The 23,496-nt window shown below is 36.1% G+C and overlaps 2 protein-coding genes across 6 annotated transcripts in view; both read left to right on the plus strand.

Moving 5' to 3' along the window:
* Positions 1-8,537, plus strand: part of slc8a2b (solute carrier family 8 member 2b) — a 111,073-nt gene extending 102,536 nt beyond the window's left edge. For all 4 annotated transcript variants that reach the window (XM_051862213.1, XM_051862210.1, XM_051862211.1 and 1 more), the window contains one exon: positions 739-8,537. In XM_051862213.1, coding sequence (XP_051718173.1) covers positions 739-1,115 — 377 coding nt within the window. In that variant the 3' untranslated portion in view covers positions 1,116-8,537. The remainder of the gene's footprint in view (positions 1-738) is intronic.
* acsl3a (acyl-CoA synthetase long chain family member 3a) overlaps positions 7,535-23,496 on the plus strand; it is a 32,505-nt gene continuing 16,543 nt past the window's right edge. Inside the window, exons 1-5 of one of the 2 annotated variants that reach the window (XM_051862214.1) lie at positions 7,535-7,669; positions 15,730-16,087; positions 18,755-18,932; positions 21,426-21,535; positions 22,803-22,941. In XM_051862214.1, coding sequence (XP_051718174.1) covers positions 15,731-16,087; positions 18,755-18,932; positions 21,426-21,535; positions 22,803-22,941 — 784 coding nt within the window. In that variant the 5' untranslated portion in view covers positions 7,535-7,669; position 15,730. Of the gene's footprint in view, positions 7,670-15,617; positions 16,088-18,754; positions 18,933-21,425; positions 21,536-22,802; positions 22,942-23,496 lie in introns of both variants that reach the window. The other variant, XM_051862215.1, reaches the window with a different exon arrangement.

Here is a 23,496-nt window from a genome sequence, read left to right on the forward strand (position 1 = left end):
GACATAAAAGTTGTTTTTTTTGTTGTTGTTTTTTAAATCTTACCCCAAACTTTGAATGATAGTGTATACAGGTTTTATATCACAATTTAGTAATAATAAATGACACATACAAAAAACAAAACAAAACAAATATTATTCTTAATAATTATATTTAATCTAAATATCGAATAAAAAATAATATAAAAATATATTTTTTATTATTATATTATATTAGGGGCCTTTTACACGATAACTAAAACGGAAAACTTTTTATGCATTTTGGCCATTTACACAACAACACCCTTTTGGGGGTAAACTTTTGAAAATGTGTTTCAAAGTGCAAGTTTTTAAAAACAATACCGTTATCATCTCCGTGTTAAATACAAAAATGTGAATTTGTGAAAACGATAACGTCATGCGCATGCGTATTACGTGTTCAGTCTACAGGCATGTAGTGTTTCTTTACAAAGTGACATCGCCATCTACTGGCCTGGCATGAATAATACAGCATTTTTTAGTCATGTGAACGGGATCGTTTTGACAACATTGTACGTGAAAGACGCAAGGGAAAAACTTTTCCATCTTTAGTACATCGTTGTCATGTAAACACACCCTTATACTTACAAATTCTTGGAAATGTTATTTGCTGATTCTAATTATTTTCAATTATGAAATATTGGCCAGTTTATCAGTTTTGTCGATATATACGTCATCCACTAATGCCTATATTTTCTCATGGTCTTTATCTCCCATTTTCAGACACATTCGCCAGTAAAGTCGCCGCTACTCAAGATCAGTACGCAGACGCCTCCATCGGAAATGTCACCGGCAGCAATGCCGTCAACGTGTTTCTGGGTATCGGCGTGGCCTGGTCCGTAGCGGCCGTATACTGGGCGATCAAAGGCAAGCGGTTTTACGTGGACCCCGGCTCACTGGCCTTCTCCGTCACCCTCTTCACTATTTTTGCCTTCATCTGCATGGGGGTACTACTGTTCCGGCGCCGGCCGTCTATCGGGGGAGAGCTGGGCGGCCCTCGTGTCGCGCGTGTACTCACTACGCTCCTCTTTCTGGGTCTGTGGTTCCTCTATATCCTCTTCTCCAGCCTCGAGGCCTACTGCCACATCGAGGGCTTCTAAACGGCCCCACAGAGAGAGGGCGCTTTTGAGGCTCAGAGCCAATAAGCTACATACATCAACACACAAAATTGCACACACACACTTACAAAACACGTATTTGGTGAATCGTTGAATGCGTTAATACAAGGACCATTCAGCTTAGATGTATCCAAGAACCCTGGTAGAGAATTTGAGATGGAAGAAGTTCAGAGAAAAAGGATGGTGTTTGAGAGAGGGTTGAAAGAAGAGGAGTTTATGGAAAAGAATGCAAAGCATGTAGCAAAAGAGGGGGGAAAAAGAGTGTAAAGTACTAAAACAAAAGAGGGAGCGATGATGTAAAATAGTCACATTTATATCTTTTCGTCTCTCAAGCTCACGCAGAACTGATGACTTTTGTTTAGCACTGCAGACATTGTCACATAACAGGTCTTTTTATGGTTCAAGGGCACAATACATCAGAGCAAAGAGTAAGAGGTGTCTTCAGAGCTGAGAGGCAAACTATAGTGATGGTTTTTTAGATGCTAATGAAAATGCAACAGCAAAAGAGCTGCTTAACAGATCAGCAGTTTTGCTTAGGCTGTTTGCATCATTCTGCACTAAAGCACTCCCTTACGATTGTGGCTTGACATATCGTACAATATGACTCCAGAAGTCTTGAGTAAAAGCCAAGACGGACTGAAAATGCACGTCACACTAGACTTCAAGCATGCAAAATTACTTTAGACCCTGTTTACAATGAATTTGCGCAGCAGGATATGATGTCATGCTCTAGGGCTTCTTGTTTTAATAAATAATAAAATATGAATAACTACTAATAATGCAGTCTAGTGTGACCGCATCTAACTTCAGTCAAGATTGAAATTGAAATGGTACTATACAAATAATGTTTCACCAGAGTGATTGATGCCAGAGTGCTCATTCATCAGAACGAACGCAAAGCAAATTTGATAGTAACGTGATGGGAATGCTAAATAATGAAAAATTTGTTTTGCATAAAATATTAAAAAATAGTGATCATGACACACTAAACAATCAAAGACTTTCAATTGTGCCCTATAATGACAAAAAAATGTTTAATGATCCCAGAAATTTGTATTAGGCAGCAAAACAAGAATATTCTAGAATAGGGCTGCGCAGCGGTAGCTCATGGACAGAAGAATGAGAGAAGATGGAAGTTATTCATTAAACATTAGACTCAATATTCTGCTAGTTTAAAGACATTGGAACCAGATATTTTCATGTGGTTTTACATGAATGCTCTACTACACTTCAACAATCCCTGTAATTCAACAAACAAAACGTCTCACACAGTATTATGACTGGGATCTGCTGAAATGGAACACTGCTCTCGATGACATTATAATGATTTGAATCTTCAATTGTTACATTCATTCTGCGCTTTCTGCTGCCTAGAGACAATGGAACTCTCTCTGTGTCCACGTTTAAAAGTGTCAATGTAAAAATTCCACTGGAAAACACCCGCCGTCATCTCCATATCTCCAAGCCTACCGGGATGTGTGCGAAACTGTTTTCCACTCTTTAGTATGAGACCACAGCAGTGTTCAGAGTATGCTTGCAGTGGCTGAATGAGGTTCAGTCCGGTCAAAGTACCTGAAAGTTTATCTTCTTAATACAGGTTTATTAGGAGGACAAATGATTTGGATGTCAACTTTATTTGGGTGCAAAAACTTAAGTGTGATTGCATTCATTTTGATGCATCCAAGTCCTCATAACAAAACACTAAAGTTAAAGCATCATTGTACAGTTTCTCTCTGCATTGTGTAAACCTGTTTGGGGCTCTAGAACAATTAATGATTTAAAGAGCTGCGCATTGATTGGTTCTTTATAAACTCGTTAGCTGATTAGGCTCATTATTCGTGGGGCTGAAAGCTGATTAGTCCTTGAATCGTCTGGTCTCTGACAGATTCACAATAAAATGTTGTTTACTTGTAGAGCACTCAGGATTGTGTGTATATGTACGTTAAAGGGATTCTAAGCGTTTTTATGTCGTCAGCTCATTTGTCCGGTTTGTAGATGTTTGTGGTGTGTGTATTTGTGCTATACTTCAGGGCTGGACTTTTGTCTGTGGTCTAGTCAATTGAAATGCATGATGGAGTACATATTGGCAGATCTATAATGGCATGCTTTGACTCTGAAGACATGCATGAATTTGAAGTTTACAATGTCTGTTACTAAAAGGGACGACAGATTCTGTCGACTGCAACGATGGCTGCCAGATCTCTTTTATGATATTTTGGTGTGAGATCAGTACTTAATTAACTACATTTAATTTATTTGAAGGGATTGTTCACCCAAAAATGAAAATTTTCCCATGATTTACTCGCCCTCAAGCCATCATAGGTGTATATGACTATCTTCTTTCAGACTAACACAATCGGAGATATATTTAAAAATATCCTGGCTCTACCAAGCTTTATAATGGTAGCGAACAGGGAGCCTGTTTATGATGCATCCATCCATCATAAATATAATCCATACGACTCCGAGGGGTTAATAAAGGCCTTCTGAGGCGAAGTGATGGGTTTTTCTAAGAAAAATATCCATATTTAAAACTTTATTAACTATAATAACTAGCTTTTGGCAGACAGCCGTACGCCTCGATTTGCGGTGGAAGAGTAACCTCTGACCCGACACATGACGTAATGATGAACGCGGAAGAGGATAGAGTAAAACAAAACACCAGTAACAAATTAGAAGTCTAAAATTATAAATTTTAAAGAGAAATGTCACAGGATTTCAATAGAAGAGGAGCTTCAGTTTGTGCTCTGCCCTATTTGTTAACGCAGTATGCGTATTGTTGTCTGGCAAAAGCTAGTTATTTTAGTTAATAAAGTTTTAAATATGGACATTTTTCGTGAAAAAAAAAAATTCGTTTCGCTTCAGAAGACCTTTATTAACCCCCTGGAGTCGTATGGATTATATTTATGATGGATGGGTGCATTTTGTGGGGGGGCGCCCCCTGTTCACTACCATTATAAAGCTTGGTAGAGCCTTGATATTTTTAAATATATCTCTGATTGTGTTTGTCTGAACGAAGATAGTCATATACACCTAGGATGGGTGAGTAAATCATTGGATAATTTTCATTTTTGAGTGAACTATATCCCTTTAAGAGCAGATCAGGATTTCTTATTTTCAAGAATGAAAATAAAAGAAAAAAACAGCACCATTAATCTGTATTTTCACACGACAAGCTTTGCTTTATCTCACATTTTCACATTTCTCACGTTGAACAACGTTCATGCCTTTGTTTAAAGTTTAGCAGAGAGAAATAGGTTCTCTGACTTAGATGCTGTGTGAATGATAAAGCATGAAATCTTGTTTTATACTTGCTCAACATCAGCATCAACTTAAACTGGCTTAAACGGACTGTTAAAACACATCAGTAGAAAATTGTTCAGTGGGGGGTTCGATTTAGAAAATGTAAGAAAATGTTTCTTTTCTTTAACAGAGATTTTCATATTTGAAACCCTGAAGGACGGGGTGAATCCTAGATTAGCAGAATCCTGAATCTGTTTTCGTTCCCAATTATTGCCTTAAGAAACGTATTGATTATTTAATGTTTAGCTAAAAACATTTCATAACTGTATCTGTTTTGTGTTACATGTTAATGTGTTCATGTTTTCTCTGAGTACAACAGAAACCAAATTGATTGAGACAAAGTGTGCAATATGCGAACATACCCTGAGCAACAGCAGTACGTCCTGCACTGCCGTTGCAGTAACCCTTCAGTAATACTTGGTGCCTATCCTGACCCTTTTGCTTGCTTCCAGATTTTCTTTAGTGCATGAAGGCGTTTTCTTCTCATAACACTACAAAGAGAAAGTGCAATAAATCTGACAAATGACAAGGAGTGTGATAGAGAAAGTTAATGTTTTTTCTAATATTATTTGATCTTATGTTTTTTGTGGAATCAAGCTGGAGTTTATCTGTAGAAATCACCCATTGCCCTGAATGTCAGATGTTTACTCTTTTTACAACTCTGTTGAAGTCGAAAGCTTTGTAAAACTTTTTGGAATACAACATTTTCAGTAGGTGATTTTTCTATTTCCAAGTGTACTCAAATTGATAGGAACCTCAATAGTTATTAATGTAGTGGTTTTTGATAACTATTTCCAAGATGTTTAGATATTCTCAGTAGGTTTACTTGGGTTCCAAGAAATCACCGTATGTTGTATGATAATTCAGACTCCATTTGCAGTGTTTATTATCTATCTATCTATCTATCTATCTATCTATCTATCAATTGTTCCATATAGCGTTCCACTGAACGTTCCATCTAATGTTCTATTGATCTATCGTTCCATCCATCTATCTATCGTTCTATCTATCTATCTATCTATCTATCTATCTATCATTTGTTTTTGAATTACAAGTAATATGTCTCTGTAAAACAGTTTCTTGTGCACTGGGCCAAAGGCTATTTTTATTTATTAATTAATTTACAAGGAATTTAACTCATGATAAGAGTAGAATACACTGTAGCTGTGACCGTCTTGTCTGTTAACTGTGTTTTAAGGGCATGTTCATTGAGAAAATGCCATCTTGGCTTTTTCCAACACATGTCTGGTGATGATGTTGCATTTCTGAGCGGTTGGACTGTTCATTACTGTAAATGTGAAGCTGTACATGTGCCTCTAATGTGCAAAAATGCATGAAGTACCTGTTTGTACGCATGAGCTGTTATTAGTGTCAAAGTTTACATTTACTGTATCATCCCGTCGTTTGTTTCTTATTTTGCTTTTGGTTTTTTGGGGTTTTTTTACTTGCAGGTATTTTTTACCCTATTCACACAATATTCGATTAATAATCTTCCTTGTTTTAGAATAGAATTGGAAGTGAGGAAGATATTGACAAACAGTTTGTTACACTTAATTTCCTTTCTGCCTAGAGAAATGTGAAAAAATAGTTATTACTTTTCATGTTATGAATCTCTGTCTTGTCCTCAGAGTTTTGTATGTTGTCTGTCGACCTGTGTTCTCTGCCTTGTTTTTGTGCACTTCTATCTGTGATCATTCTCTTTTTGCCTGTTAAATTACTTTAACATTGACTGACAATGTCAGAAATAAAAAAAAATTATGTGACATTAATATATATATATATCAAATACTGTAATAATTCACTAGAAAGTAATATTTAAAGTTTTTATGTTTGTATGTTTTTTTGTTCTGTTTTCGTTCATTTTTTATGTAAGTAGCAGAAAAAGTCAAAAGACAAAACTAAAGGTGGAGAACTTTTGTTTTGAAGAACATGGCATGATGTGTAATGTGTCAAAAGAAGAAAAAATAATGATGTAGCTGCTAGAGCTCAAGCAGACCTTATTGAATATAGTTTATTTATTTTAAACATGTACTGTCCTTGAGTGGTTTGTAATAACATCTATATATAATGCATCAAAATTCAAAGTATTGGCTCTCCGTGTGTAAAGGCCTGTTACTGTTAACTTGTACCAATCATGCAAACAGAACATGAAAAATGTACAGATCAGATAATTCACTCATCTTTCAAATAAATCCATCAGTTGTTATGCCATCTAGTGATCACAAAAGTCAAGTTCAGAGAGCTGTCTTGGTGAAATAGGTCAGTTTTGATTAGCAACGTATCATTATGTTTAACACTCGACAGTTTGCCATTCCAGTAAGCTTTCTATATTCATCAAAAAACATAAAAATAGAGAAACACTCTGACTTTTCACCATCAAAACTATTCTAGGATCAGTGTTCATTTCAGAAATGGCACCTAGGATTGCAAAATGTATACTTCTGTTATTATTTCTTGCTTAGTGCATCATAAATGTCCTCCTCAGCTAATATATGACTGTATGTTTTTAATCTTCATGTTGCAAATTCACTATTCTTTAAGAAAAAATGAAAATGAAGTTACTGTAACTACACAACACTTGCTTTGTACTGCATTGACAAACCTTATTTTAAAGCCTGTAGCTTCAAAAAGTAAAAAAGAAAAGATGTGTGTGAGTTTTTGGTTGTATGTTTGTAATTGAATTTCATCATCTGGACCCTATCCAAGACACCTTGTCTTTGTGCCTAAGCTGTCACCTTGTTCAGAAATTAAGAGGTAGGATTGGTAATTGAACATGTTTTGTTCTTTCAGATCTAGTTCATCCACTAAAATCATCTCGTAACATTGAGGGAATTTTTGGGCCACTAGAACACTTTCGTAAGGCAGTACAGTCACTAAAAAGGTTACAGCTGAATAACAATTTGTAAAAGAAAAAATAATAATTCTGCAAGTAAAAAGTTTAGGCAATGCCTAGAGGTCGCGCGCTCGAGTGGAGGACTGAAAACCTCACTATATGGCGTAACAAACTTGCACATGGAGCACCGCGACAAACCGAGTGACCCCGAGCCACGGGTACCGTGACATCACGCATCGGACCCCGGCACGCGCCACCGCGGAAAGTCCAATCACAGCTCGCGCTCCACACACCCATGAGCGCGTGCTACAAACCGCTGCCTCGGCTTCCATACAAACCGTTCCGGGAGGCGCGCGCCGTTGATCAGTGTTTATGGTATTCAGTCAGCGTGATTTCACAGGTGAGCAGGTGTGCTGCGTGTAAAAAGTTAAATTGTCTGTCTCTGGAAACGAATTAAGGTCAGTGTGCGATTTATTCGATTACTTTAAACGGGGTCGATATTTATGTCAGTAATTTTTGTGGCGCGCAAGCGGTTGAGAGTCTGGCACAGCATTCTAGCACTATTTAAAGTCTTTAAATACGTTTAAAATACGTCTAAAGACGTTTAAAACAGACCCCCAACATGTTTTGCTGAATATATGTAAACCTATAATAAAGTGATAAATGGTTACTTACGGGTTGTTGATATAGGCTACCGTCCGTTACTGATCCGAACTGAAATCGCTTGATCGGCGAATTGTTGCTATGGTTACTTCTCAAATGAAGGCGAATTATGTTCACGAGCGTCTATTTATTTAACGTAATTTAAACTTTTGCAGTTGCTGAAATATTTGAAAAGGCTGTTGACATGTATATGAAAAAAAAAAACTAGTTTTAAAACCACTCAGCGTTTTAATTTCTAAGTGTTTCTAAAAGTTGAGGCATTTAAACAAATAAAAGGGTCATGTGCTTGAAAATATCTTCAAGAGACTTTAAAGGTTGTTTACCTCTCATTCCTTAGCGAGTCTGGAATAAAATTATGAATCAAATTATGATTAGGAAGGGCACACAGAGACGCTTTTATGTCTTGTTGAGTGGGAGAGGTCATGAGATTGAGCTGTGGCAGGTATTTAGTGTCTGTAAACACCAAGCATTTTAAACTTGTGTCATTATTGTGCCTTTGCGTTAATAAGCCTATTCAGTTTCATAAGCTTTACTGCTTTCTAAACGGTTGAGCTTGTATGTTTTAATTTTCAGTGTTTGAATTCATTAAATGGTGCTTGATCCAATTCTCTCATTCTCTCTCATGTCCTTCCAGCCTACGCAGATGGTTTGCTGACACATAAACACAAGCTCTAACGTTTCAATGAATGAACTGTTGCTATAACAACCATGTCAGTCAGTTCTCCATCACTCAAGTTATGATTGTGTTTTATGTAGAGATGCACCGATAAATTTCTCAGCCGAAACCGATAGCCGATTATTCAGAATAATATCTACCGATAGTTTGATTTTCAAAAGGACACACACACACACACACACACACAAAACTCTCCCAAATAATGCAGCAAACTATACATGCAATCCTCTTATTTGGTACAATACAATAATATTAGAGTTTAAAATTAACAGCAGAGCTCAAACTATTATATTCGACTGCTATTTATTTTCAGATGTAATAATTACACTCAAATAAATACTGAAATGTTTCTATGCAACTCCGTTGCACACAAGGCAGTTTTCATAAGCACTTGTCTTCATGGCAAATTTATTCATACATATATCATTAACAGTAAATAAGCTCCTCTCTAGTGTTTTTATAGCTAACTAACAAACTATGAACATTGGATAACTTTCCTAAGGTAAATGCCACGTTAAGTGACATTGTTCACTAGGGCTGCACGATTTATCGCAATTAAAACGCACACATTTTGGCAAAGGCTGCGATTATTTTATGCATAGCTTGTCAGAGCTGTACTGCACTGTGATCAGTAGTAAATGCTTCTCCATCTGAAAGCCAGAGGGCGCTCTTGTGCAGAAACTCCAAATATGCCCTGCCGCAGAAGTAGATAACATGCATCGTTCCAGGAAATCCCCATATGGGCATCATACTATCGCTGTAGCTGAATAAACAGAAGATTAAAACGTTAAACGCTTTGATTAAACATGACTAATAAACACACGACTGCCTTATTCTGTGTAAGAAGCCACATCATCTCACAGAAGGATGCTCAACTGTCGTTATGGTGTGAGTTTGGAGTAAAAACATGTTATTAAATGTTGTCTTTTGTTGGACAAGATGTTAATAAATGCTTCTCACGTCTGGAAAGATGTTTGACGCGTGTTGATTTTTCAAATGATATTTATAAGCGACTCAAACTCGCAGTACTTTCAGATGGATCAGCATTTGGAGCCATACTTCATTGACAAAATAATCACGGCCTTTGCGATTTCATAATCACACTAAGAATCGCATTTAAGTGCGATTTCAGTTTTATTTTTCATATTGTGCGATAAATCGTGTAGCCCTATTGTTCACACTTATTGAGCAATTACATGAGACATGATTAATTTTGGTAAGTTGTACTGTATTTTGTATATGTTGTATTAGAAGTAACAAAGCTGTTTATTGTATATGGGAGACTCGCAACAAATAATGTTTGGTGTAAGGAAAAACCTGGCAACCCTGGTTTAAACTGTGGGTGATTTATAGGGCCAAATAGAGTTTAATGTTGTTGTTTTTTAACTATTAATGTGTTATTGTTGCATTAACTTGCCTTAAATTCAACACAAGAGATTTTCTTCACGCACAGTATGAGTTGCAGTCTGACTCGTTTTTCCACCCCCTTATGATTGACAGGATATAATCATCCCTGATCATTGGCTGTTTTTAAACAATCGGCCAATGGCCAATAGTGAAAATACTTGCTTTTATCAGCCGATGCCGATTATTGGCCGATATATCGGTGCATCTCTGGTTTTATGTTTTTGTAGCATAAACTAGGGGTTTCATGATGAGTGAATCACATGAAAACTAACAAAAAATTCTCACATTTTAACCCAAAAAATTTAAATCAGTATGTATATTTTGCATAAAGAACGGTCCATTAATATTTGAATTGTCATTATTTGAATGCCACTACCACTAAGAACCATTCCAACAAATGTTTTTTATTATGCTCATGTTGCCAGAAGTCAACAGTATTCATTGAAATTGAATGAGTTTAATTCTCAATAAAGTAATGCAAAAATGTTATTAAAAAAAAAAAAAAAAAAAAAAAAAAAACAGTTGTGTCTTGGGTGGAAAATGTGCTTTATTGTGATGAAAGTAACGTCATAAGTGCATTATTTCACACTGCCAGACACTGACTGCAGAAAACACACACAGATGAGGGCCACAGATGCTCATATAGGGCACAAAGTTGCACAGTAAAGCAGACAGTGTTGCTTTACAGAACATGACACAATGGCAACTCTCCCTCTCTCTCTCTGTTTCTCTCGCTCAGCCTCTTCTTCTATCCTGTGCGAGTGTTGGTGGTATCAAACAATGATCCTTTCATTGGAAAGAGGAAGTAAATCTCGCCTCTCTTCACATAATGAATAGCAGCGATTTCAGATTTATCACACAAAACCATTTTCATCATAAATACAGAGCACTCTGTTTCAGACCCACGATATTCAGCTTATGTTGTTGTGCAATGCTCTTATATGCCGCATTAGATTTGCTGTTTCCCTGTTGGTTAAGAGCATTCAGACTTGAGCTTGAATAACTCTCGCTTTATTTACACTGAGAAAACAGCTGCGACTCACTCAACACTCAGAAAAAGATGTACAGAAAAATGAACGAGGAAGGGAAAAAAGAGGCTAAAAATGTGTCCAGGACATCAAGGAATGGTTTACCCAAAAATAACTATTTGATTTAATTCCAATCCAATACCATATTATTTTAAGACAAAAAGTCTTACATTATGCATGACAAAATGTCTTAAATTATAGTGTTTCTCACACAAATCTATTGTATTGTACATGTACAGTGTACAAAACAATAGTACACACGACTTTTATTTGTGCTTTTTTCTGCCTTTTAGCAGCTTGGCTATTAAAATGTAATATATCATAATCCACTTTCATTGTATGGAAATCAGAAGCTCAGATATTCTGCCTAACATCTCAGGAAGAAAACAAATAATGAGACCTGAGGGTGAGGAAATAACAAAACCTTAATTATAAAACTTTAAATTCTGGATAACAGAGCAGAATTGGGCAGCAGTGGAGGATGTTAGATTGTCGTGCATTTGCTGACATTCATTGAGTTATTCATGAGTTCTTGAGAATGTATGAAAGGGATATTTGAGGCTTGAAAAGATTAACGTCCTCGGCCTTACAGACACTGATGAGTGTGAATAATACATGACATCTGCAGGAATAGCTTCTGCAGATCTTATTCGGGGGGCGTTGTGTGCATGATACAGTACCTTTGAAATATTCCTGGATATTTGATCTGTTGTGCATATATGCAAACGCTGGGGATTCTTTGACTGTAATACTCATATTGGTTATTCATTTAGTTTACTGTTTGACACCATTTATGATCATATATGTTGTATCCTGTTTTTCTGACTATGTAGAATAATGTGTATTGTGATGTCACAATAATCACTCACAGCAGTGAGTAGTGAGGTAAAACAGCTTTACACTCTTAGAAGAAAAGGTTCCATATAGAAGCCTAATTTAGGCTACTATAATGATAACTATATTATTTTCCAAACAAGCAGATGATATTGTTCTGTCTATTCTAAGCACGCTGCAGTTTTGTCGTCTGCAGCTTTAAATGCTCAAGCTCTTTAAAGCAGGATGGATTCTGATTGCCTATCAGTGTTTTTGTTCATCAGCTGAATAAAATCATTCTGAAAGTGATTCCAACCATATCGTTTCCATGTGCCATTATCTTTATAGTTGTGGTGTCGACTGTGATATTCTTTTATGTTTAGAACAATGTTTTTAACTATATCCTTATCATTATAGTTATCGTCCTTGGTGGAAATGGGCCTTAAAGGACTCTGTCAGGTGCTTCATATATAGAACCTTTTAAGGGGTTCCCATAATGAGATCATTTTATGGCTTTTTTTTATTAAAGTCCCCCTGTAGTCAATAATTTTATTACTTAAAACTCATCTTTGATCACCAAAATGACATATTTAAACATTATTTCCTGTGAAAAAAAAAATCTTCATGCCTTAAAATAGCTTGAATGTAACTCTACACCCTTGCTTCATTTAGTATATGTGGATCAATAAATATGCAAATTAGCCCCGCCTCCACTCACTCACACCAGCTCAGAGATCCACTTAACTTACTAAGGTAAACGCTGCACAATGGTATCGCTCTTTACAACATCAGACACATAACAGTAATTGATATGATTAGCCTTTTGCTTGACTATAATATCACACAGCTAATGTGTTGCTAATGTTACACAAACCATGTTCCCATTCGCCATCTCAAGAGTCAGACAGCTGCCTTCTAACAATCACAGACGCTTTGAACAACTCAGAACGTCAGTGGAGAAAGGCATATAGTTCATCATCATATACCCGCTATATTGCTAAATCTACATGATTTTCATATCGACAGAAAATAATACCAGGATAACCTGGCTTCTCTCGAGACTCCCCTGCTAGTTCGCTGTTAATGATATGCTAAAGCCCGCTGGCATGTTGACATGATTAGTTGCAAGGTAGTTTGTGACGTCATAGACACCAGCGATTTCAAACCATTGGTTCGTCTTTTTTCACTGCAGTTTTAAAGAGAAAATACTCAGAAATGGTGTTGACTTATGAATTTGCACATGGTTTGTCTTAAAGCATGTTAAAAACACCACATAGACATTTAAACAACATTTAAAACTTGATTTTCACCACATGGGGACCTTATATAATTAATTTCTTTCAATTAATTCTTAAATTTTATTAATTAAACAGCTCATTAACATTATGCAGTCATTTCTCCTTATATAGAACCTTTTTGGCATAAAGCGTTCTTTAAAATTTAGTCAAGTACCCTATAGTTTAGAACCCCATTGAACCATTCATTTCTAAGAGTGTTTCTTATGTGACAGTGCTTATAATCATGAGCATCACTTTGTTCTAATAAGTGGTGGGGGCAGCTGGTTGTGATGTGTTATTAGGCTGATGTTGCCATGACAGATTGTGCTTTTTCACCCCTGGGTAGATGATCCACCTCGTCTGTGTTTATTAAATGTCAAACATGTCAATCTTATTATTAGAATAAACAGGATTTAATTTAGGGACCTGGATGGCTTCAGGACCTCGGACAGCTCCAACAAGTGACACAAACCCCCACTTCCCCAAACACACCGCTACACATTCATGTCATACATATTCACTATTCATTATATTCATTACTATTATAGTTAATATTTTGGATTAGCTTTTATTTTTATATTTTCAGGTTTTTTATTTTAGTCTTTATTTTAAAATTTTTTTTGCGTAGGCTGTGTGGCGTAAGCTAGTTATTTTAGTTTATGAAGTTTTAAATATGGATATTTTTCTTATAAAAACCAGTTGCTTCACTTCAGAAGGCCTTTATTAACCCCTTGGAGCCGTGTGGATTATATTTATTATGGATGGATGCACTTTTTTGGGCTTCAAATCAGGAGCGCCATTCACTACCATTATAAAGGAAGAGCAATGAGATTTTTTTTTACTCCAATTGAGTTTGTCTGAAAGAAGATAGTCATATACAGGGTGGCTTAAGGTTGAGTAAATCATGGGATAATTTTCATTTTTCTGTGAACTATACTTTTATTTGATTGGCTCTTTATTTAGAGTGCATTATCATGGATTTATTAGGGGTTCAAACGCGTTGCGCTTATGGTTTGGTCTGCCCGATCACAAGTCGTAGAGACTTGAAACTTTGAGGGCTGGTAGTACTCACACCACTTACGGCCTCACCAAGGTTCACCCCAATCAGCCTGACGGGGGCGCTACAGCGGTGAAAAGTACGAAATTGCTCGTATCTCCTAAATCGCTAGGCGTAGGCTCAAGTGTCTTGTATCGTTAGAATCCTTGGCTTTTTTGAAAAACCTACTTTTGCGAAGTAGTCCTAGGTTTTTTGCCTGATTGGAACCAAACCAGTGCAGCGAGATTCTCTGGAGTCTGATTGTCAATAATTATCAAAAAAAAAGTTGAAATTTCGATTCACGGTCCCAAAGGGCCGCCAAAACCTTTGAAGTGGGTGGAGCCACTTTTACTAAAATGGCTATAACTCGTGAATGGAATGAGATATTATCACCAAACTCAGCACACCTATGTAAGAGCTCATTCTCTGGCCGTGTGAAAAAGGATGTGACGACTGGCCACTCGGTGGCACTATAACAGCAAAAAAAACCTTGCCATGATTGTCTATGAGGACATTGTTGTATCTCATAAAACATGCCTGTCATCGGCCAATGAATTTTGAGCAGCTATCAGACAAGGTTAATGGAGGCCGATCAGAACGAAACTCTCTGGGCCTGTTTGACTCATGGCCCTAGAGGCCTGTGAGAAATAAAAAGAAATCGGCCACCAGGAGGCACCTTTGTGTTTTTCACGTGTGTAAAGGATTGTGTATCGTGCGATTTTTCGCATACGCAAACGACATTCATACCACATGGTAGAACTCATTCTGAGCAACTTTGCCTCTAGGACCGCCGCTGCCCACCGAATCGTTTGTTAAATATTAGAGATTATTTCAAAACCCAACTTTGGCGAACTAGTCCAGGTTTTTGGCTTAACCTCGAAAACTGTTAAAAAGCTTTAAAATCTATATATTTCCTAAGGTAATTTACCTGTATTGGCTGTAAATGGTCTTTTCCATCTATGATGGAGATGGTTGCTAAATAAAACATAATACCTTTTTCCGCATGTGCTTAAAGGCCTTAAAGCGCTTGATATAGCTCGCAGCTATATTGTTATTATAGCTTTTGTTAAAATTTTGAATTCAATTTTATTTATACATTTTTCTATGGTTTTAGTTTTAGTTAACAAAAATAACCCTGACCCACACTCACAAAAACTCATGCACATGCTTAGTTTGATGTCACCTTTCACCCGCTTTTGGATTTGTGCATAAATCTGGGCTGAGAGTCAGACCTTACACACCTGTTTGTACCACTTTCTAATCTGACTCTCCTCTCATGGTTCCATACTTCTTTGTTGAGGCGGATGGGGTCAAATGAGTCAAAGTTGCGAAATTTCCATCTAACACGTAATAATCACCCATGATCTTCACTGGAATGTTCTGATGATGTTCGGTGTTGGTGTGTGTTTAACAGCATGGAAGATTGACTGCTTGTATTTTTCGCTTAGAAACGAGGCTTCATTGACACATCGCAGTGGAGAAGAAAGAAAAGAAGAAGAGGAAGTGACATCATAACGTTCCCTCACTCTTTGTATGTTTCTTTCTATTTCATTCTGTCAGTATGAGGCTGGAGCAGGATGTGAGTCCAGTAGTGGTCATCATATTCAGACTGGTGGTCTGGCTTTATTCTCTCATCTCTTACCTGCCGTACCTGTTGCTGAGATCGTACGAATCGCAGTCGCTCTCCGAGTGCTCGCGGAGAGTGAAAGGCCGTTCCGTGAGCGGACACCCTTCAGGACCCTACCGGGATGTCGGGGCGCTGAGGGCGCTGGCGTCGTGCCTGCAGCCCGGGGTGAACACACTCGATCGGGTGTTTGAATCATCTGTATGCCGCCATCCTGACCTGGACTGCCTGGGCACCAGAGAGCTGCTGAGCGAGGAAGACGAAACTCAGGAGGATGGAAGAGTCTTCAAGAAGGTGTGTATCATCTGAACGTCCATGCTATGCTTTGGCCCTTCAAAACTCTTGGATGTGTTGAAGGAGCAGCACTTTTGATGTCTACTTATATTGTTAGTTAAACCTAAAGTCAAAGTTTAGTTTTTATGAACATTTCTCACCTTAGAAATGGTTGACTAGTCATCCGCCAATTGATTAGTTATTGAAAACATGCTAAAAACACTGAAAACTTGCTTATCAATTAAGGAAAAATATTATATTATAAAATAATTTAAAGGTATTGAATTGGACACAAAATTAAATGCATGCTGCCTAGGATATGCTATATTTGGGTGCAAATTATGGTAAACCTACACTACAAAAGTTTGAAATAATTAATTACGATTATTATTAAGTATTTTTGAAAGAAGTCTCTTCTGCTCACCAGGGCTGCATTTATTTGATCAAAATACTGTAAAAACAGTAATATTGTGAAGTATTATTACAATTTAAAAGAACTGTTTTCTGTGAATATTTGAAATGTAATTTATTCCTGTGATCAAATCTGAATTTTCAGCATCATTACTTCAGTCTTCAGTGTCATATGATCCTTCAGAAATCATTCTAATATGATATGCTGCTCAATTATCAATTATTATTAATAATGGTTCTTTTTTAATATCAGTGTTAAAAAGAGTTTAATATTTTTGTGAAACAGTTATTCATGTTATTTCAGGATTTTTTGAATAGTTCAAAACAAGAATCGCGTTTATTTTATTTAAATCTTTTTTAACATTATAAATGTATTTACTGTCACTTTTGATCAATTTAATGCATCCTTGCTGAATAAAAGCATTAATTTAATAAATTACAGATATATTTAAATAGAAAACTGTAATGTTTTGTAATAATACTACATTTTTGGTTAAATAAATGCAGCCTTGATAAGTATTAAAAATATTAAAACATATTGATGATTCTAAAGTTTCGACTGGTAGTGTATATTCAAACATATATTCAAAAATTGGGCCTAAAGTTAATGAGCTGATGTCATAAATGTGATTACTTCTGTATTATGTGTTTTTGCAGCTTAGTTTTAATAAATGGTCTGAGTGGACTAATAAGGGAGTTTTGTTTTGTGTTGTGTGGGAGTGTGTCTACATAATACATTAAACTGTTTTCAAAAGGATGGAGAAAATCCTGTTTTCCATGTCGTGACCCCTTTAAATCAACCGGCCTGTAACTAACTGACCTGCAGCATGTGAATGATCTCTCAGTTCTGATGGTAATCCTATTGTCCAGCGCTGGAGCAGCTCATATAGTAATAACATTCTCCTGTGTTACTGCTGTTACTCAACTAAAGCTGCCAAACATGTGCTGCTGTTGTGTAAGATGAGAAGGCCTTGATTATGCATTCCAAACAACTGCTGCATGTTTCTTTCTGAATTTTGTTCTAACATTGTTTAAGAGAGCACTCTATTTGTACACTATTCTGCTTTGAATACTTCACAGCAACATCCAAAACACAAACCTGATACCTGATGCACTTTTGTCGCATTTTACTTTTCTCCTGAAGGGACAATTTTCCATCCTCATATGAATTTATCAGGGTGCTTTTATATCTTTACCTTTAAAATTATTTTTCTTTTGTAAAGAACCAGATATTCTTTGGATATAAAAATGACAACTTCCTTGCGAAGTTTTTGAATACTGAACAGGCATTGATATATAAATGTCTATAAATGTTGATCGCAATTCTGACTTTATATCACACAATTCTGACTTAATATCACGCAATTCTGACTTTATAACTCGCAATTCTGAATTTATATCACGCATTTCTGACTTTATAACTCGCAATTCTGACTTTATATCATGCAATTCTGACATAATATCACACAATTCTGACTTAATATCGCAATTCTGACTTAATATCGCAATTCTGACTTAATATCATGCAATTCTGACTTTATAACTCGCAATTCTGACTTTATATCATGCAGTTCTGACTATAACTCGCAATTCTGACTTAATATCACGCAATTCTGACTTCATATCACACGATTCTGACTTTATATCGCAATTCTGACTTAATATCACACAATTCTGACTTAATATCACGCAATTCTGACTTAATATCACGCAATTCTGACTTTATATCATGCAATTGCGAGTTTATATCATGCAATTCTGACTTTTTTTCTCAGAATTGCGAGTTATAAAGTCAGAATTGTGAGATATAAACAATTCTGAGAAAAAGTGTCAGCCTTTTTTCCCTCACAATTGGACATTATAACACTCAATTGCGAGTTTATATCTCATAATTCTGACTTTATAACTCGCAATTCTGAGAAAAATAAAAGTCAGAATTGTGAGATAAAAAGTCGCAATTACCTTTTTTTTATTTTTTATTTCATGGCGGAAACAAACTTCCATATATAGTAGTACAATAGCAGTTGTAAGTGAACTTTTGGGAAAAGATTAAACAAAATGCTTCAGAAATGAATTTTGAATATGTTGAATAAGTTGAATATGATCTCTCTAAATTCCCCATGAATTGTGACTATCTAATGAACCAATAGGAGGAGCTGTTGATTTGTAAAATTGTAAAGTCTGATAGAGTGGCAGTGGATGAAAAGTTGAAGGACTGAACAGGTGACCATCTCGACAGAAAATAAAGACTTTCAAACTCTTTCTGTTTCTCTGCAGGTGATTTTGGGAGAGTACCGCTGGATGTCGTATGATCAGGTGTATAAAGAAGTGAGAGCGTTCGGGAGCGGTTTGGCTGCTCTAGGACAGAAACCTCTGAAAAACATTGCCATCATCTGTGAGACCAGAGCGGAGTGGATCATAGCGGCGCAAGCCTGTTTCATGTACAACTTCCCATGTGAGTCACACAAACACATGCAAAACAAAGAACATTTCTCAGGTCCTTTTTATCAAGAACCGTTTTTTGGCTGTTTAGGTTTCTTAAGTTGGTATATGATTCTTTGAGGATTAAAAATGTTCTTTAAACAGTCAGCACATTTCTACAGGAATGACCGAATTGTAGTATTTCTAAGCTGTAGTCAATTTTACTTTATGTATCATAGAAAACACAACATGATACATACAGTAGGCGCACAAAGTGACACTGCTGTTAATAAATAGATAAACATGCACATCTCACCCCGCACATTTATGCAAGTCTGCAGCCAGATTTGTTCCATATTTGTGTGTTTATGACACACATGGGGCTAATACAGAGGTTTGTGTGTGTGTTTTGTATGGAGGTCAGATTGTCCTCATTGCACTGCTGTTATATAAACGCACCGTCCTCCCCACCTCCCCTCCTCCTCCTCCTCTCTCTCTCTTCCTTGCCTTCCTTTTTTTCCTCTCATTTTCCTCTAAAGTGTCTGATGGCGACGTGATTTTTCTCAGCTCTGGGGCCATCCCTAAACACACACACACACACACACACACACACGCACACACATACACACACACACACAAACAAACATTCACTCGCTTGGGTAAATCTCACAAAACCTGTCAAGATCATGTCCAAGTCACATTTCACCCCAAAATCAAATATATATTTGAGATAGATAGATAGGTAGATAGATAGATACACACACACACACACACACACACACACATTAAATTGTGTATATGTATTATAATGCATTATATATTATACATTTTGTATGTATATAAATTTATTATTTTATTTTGTTTATTTTTATTTATATATCATATAATTATTTCCATATAATTATATTTTTAATTATATAATTATATATTTTTATATAATAAAATTATGTATATTAATTATAATACATATATATTTATAAATAACATATATAGTATATATTTGATTGTTTTTATTTATTTATATCATATAATTATATATAATTTTTATATTTAATAAAATTTTGTATATTTATTATGTATATAATTATGTATATTATTATATTGTATAACTTTATTTATTTATTTAGACATGTTATCATGAGATTCACCCCCTCTTGCCTGTCACATAATATATTCACAGACACACACACACACACACAAAATTCTGGGTCTCTTTGGCTGACTTCTGCACCCTGGTGTTTCTGTCAACATCAGATGCTCACGTACTTGCTGTCATCCGGCCTCTGTGTGTGTGTGTGTGTGTGTGTAAGAGAGAGTGGCTGTGTGTTCATATGTTGCAAACATGCATTTTTTCACGTGTTTATGTCAGATAATTATGTGTGTGTGTGCACACTCTTACACATTGAGGCTTATTAGCTTGTGTGTGCGTGTTGATGTTTCCGTGGTGATCTCTTTTCTGTTTGTGTCTCACGGCTGAAGTGTCGCGCCCTCAGGCAGTGACGCAGACTGATGATGTCACTGAACACAGCTCATGGACCCCCTATGTTCTCAGTGTGCTTTTGTCTGTGTGTGTTTATATCTGTGTATGAGCACAAAAGTAAAGGCACATTGTTTGAAACAATGTTTCATGTGCAAAAATGCGTGTAGAGCCAGTGTATACAGTTTTTATTCATATGTGCATGATTAGCTTTGTTTACTGAGTGTGTTCTGGCTTGTGCTTGTTTGCCCTCATCCTGAACTTTTCACAGCCATGCGTGCTGCTGCTACTGATAACTTACACAGTTACACAACTGCATGCTCAGACATCAGGGGGAAATTATTGAGTGCACCTTTACATTAATTTTTTAAATATATATATATATATATGAGTATGTGTCTGTATGTGGATATATTTTAAACTGTCATTTATTCCTGTGATCAAAGCTGAATTTTCAGCATCATTACTCCAGTCTTCAGTGTCACATGACCCTTCAGAAATCATTCTATGTTGATTTGATGCTCAAGAAACATTTGTGATTATTTTTTAAGCATAGAAAGTTCAAAAGAACAGCATTTATTTGAAATAGAATATTTTGTTACATTTTAAATTTCTTTACTGTCCGTTTTTCATCAATTTAATGTATCCTTGCTGAATAAAAGTATCAATTTCTTTTTTAAAAGTTCTTACTGACCCCACACTTTTGAACGATAGAGTATATTTCATTTTTCACATTAATTTGTTGAATTATATGCCAAGTGTGTGTGTGGTCTTGGTAAACCTTACGTTATGGAGACAAAATGTCCCCACAAAGATGGCAATATCAGTTTTGGTCCCTATAAAAGAAAAACAGCTTATAAATCATACTAGGTGTTTATTTTAATGTAAAAGTGCAAAAAGTTTTGTGTGATGGGTAGATTTATGGGTAGGGTTAGTGTAGGAGACAGAACATACAGTTTGTACAGTATAAAAATCATTATGTCTATGGATTATCCCCATAAAAAATGAAGAATGAAAATGTGTGTGTGTGTGTGTGTGTGTGTGTTACAGTGGTAACTCTTTACTCTACTCTGGGTGGTCCTGCTATTGCTCATGGACTCACTGAAGCTGAAGTTTCCCACATCATCACCAGCAAAGAACTTCTGGAAACCAAACTCAAGGTGATCACACACTCTGGACTGTAGTTCCTGCAGTCAAAAACCCGACTACACAAAGTGTTTCATGTAGTAATCTAACTAGTCTTACTAGTCTAACATATCATTTAATATGACTATAAAAACATCTAATGTAACTGTATGTGGGTCAGTGACGTGATGTTTTTTTTTTTTTTTTTTTTTTTTTTTTTTTGTCCAAAGGCCTTAATAATAATATAAAACAAAGCAAAACAAAGTTGTAAGGTAGTACAACTAGATCTCTTTTATTGAATCCAAAAGGTTTTAATTATATTTTGCTACATATAAAGGTATTTTAAAGATTTTGAAGTGTCAAAAGGTCACTCAGTTTAACCATCCAAAAGCCAATACAGCCATCTCATTTGTGATTAAAATATCTTAAAATGTAATAAATGTATATATTTTTTATTCTGGCATGATTTTATAACATCATATATCAACATAGTGCAAAATGGTATTAAAATTATGTGTAGAAGTCGTTGCTTTGTTATGAGAAAGAATGTCCAGAAAAATGAATTTCATTGATGTCATTCGGAGTAACCAAAATAAAGGGACCATTTTGGATCAAGTCATGAGGTCAATATCATGTGACAGGATGTGATACCATTCAAACGCCTGCAAAGGACCACATGGTCATGAAGCAAAGTAACTAACTCTCTCTTAACTATTTGAAAAATTCATGTTTTCACTTGCTCATACACGTCCCGAAACATCAGGTCATTCGGTACAACCGCTATAAAACATGGAAAATGTTGTAATATTTTAAAAACTTGTACTAAATATAAAATGCTTGATTGTTCTTTTGCTAGCTAGATAGCAAGCTAACTAGCTAGCTAGATATCAGCCTGTTAGCATTTTTTGAAAATATCGTCATTCGGTAAAACCGAAATTTTAGTAAAACCGAATGACTTTTTTGGTGACAAATTTTGTCCATCTTGTTAAAAATGACAAAAGCAGTATTAATTGATTATAAAAACCACATAATCTCATTGTTACAAACTTCAAAATTAATTATATCTCCATTATGTTTTTTTAAACTTTTAAAAACCTTATTTATCAGTGATCCATAGATGTTCCTTGCAAGGGATAAAGTAGTTACAGCATCTACCAGCAAGGGCTAACTAGCCAGACCTTGACCCATTGGACTTAACAAAGGATATATATATATATATTATATTTTGTTCTGAAATACTTAACATTATGTCAGTTAAATGCATGCACTAATGTTTTTGTCTGTCTGTATTTTGACACACAGAGCATTTTACTGGAGTTGCCGAGATTACGACATATCATCGTCGTTGACGATAAGTTCAGCAGCGGCTCTGAATACCCACGAGGCATCAGTATCCACAGCATGGCGGCTGTGAAGAGACTGGGGGCCCATCCTGAGAATGGTACTAGTGTGTGTGTTTGAGGTCACATCAGGTCATGTGAATGAGAAATCCTCCATCTGTGTCAAATTAAGGCCAGGGTCGAGGGTGTCCCTGACTCTTTCGTTCTGCAGTTTACTTCCTCCACTATAATTCTCTGTAAAGCCCTCAACAGCTGGTAGTAGTAGTCGTCGTCACACACTGGAGAGTGTATATGTGTGTGTCAGGTCATGTTTTCTCACACTGCCACAGACTTCACATGACATCGAGCTGATCTTCCTCCTTCGGCTCGACATGACATTCGCTCTGTTCTGTGTCAGCGTGCTAATGCTAAGCCACATTGGCCATTAAAACACACTCGTGCACACAAATGTACACACTCGAATTCCCATGTTCCACATTTATGGTTCTAAAATCTTGGAACAGCTTAAATGGCACTCTCATTTTGAAAGCTAAAACGTTCTGTTCTGATACTGACATCTCACCCCCACTTCCTGTTCTTATCTTATTTCATTCATTCACACATAAAACTACATTTTTACTTGAGTAGGCTTTATTAATTTACTTCAAACAACTATA

Source organism: Ctenopharyngodon idella, chromosome 15, assembly GCF_019924925.1.
Source record: "Ctenopharyngodon idella isolate HZGC_01 chromosome 15, HZGC01, whole genome shotgun sequence".
Classification (NCBI taxonomy): domain Eukaryota; kingdom Metazoa; phylum Chordata; class Actinopteri; order Cypriniformes; family Xenocyprididae; genus Ctenopharyngodon; species Ctenopharyngodon idella.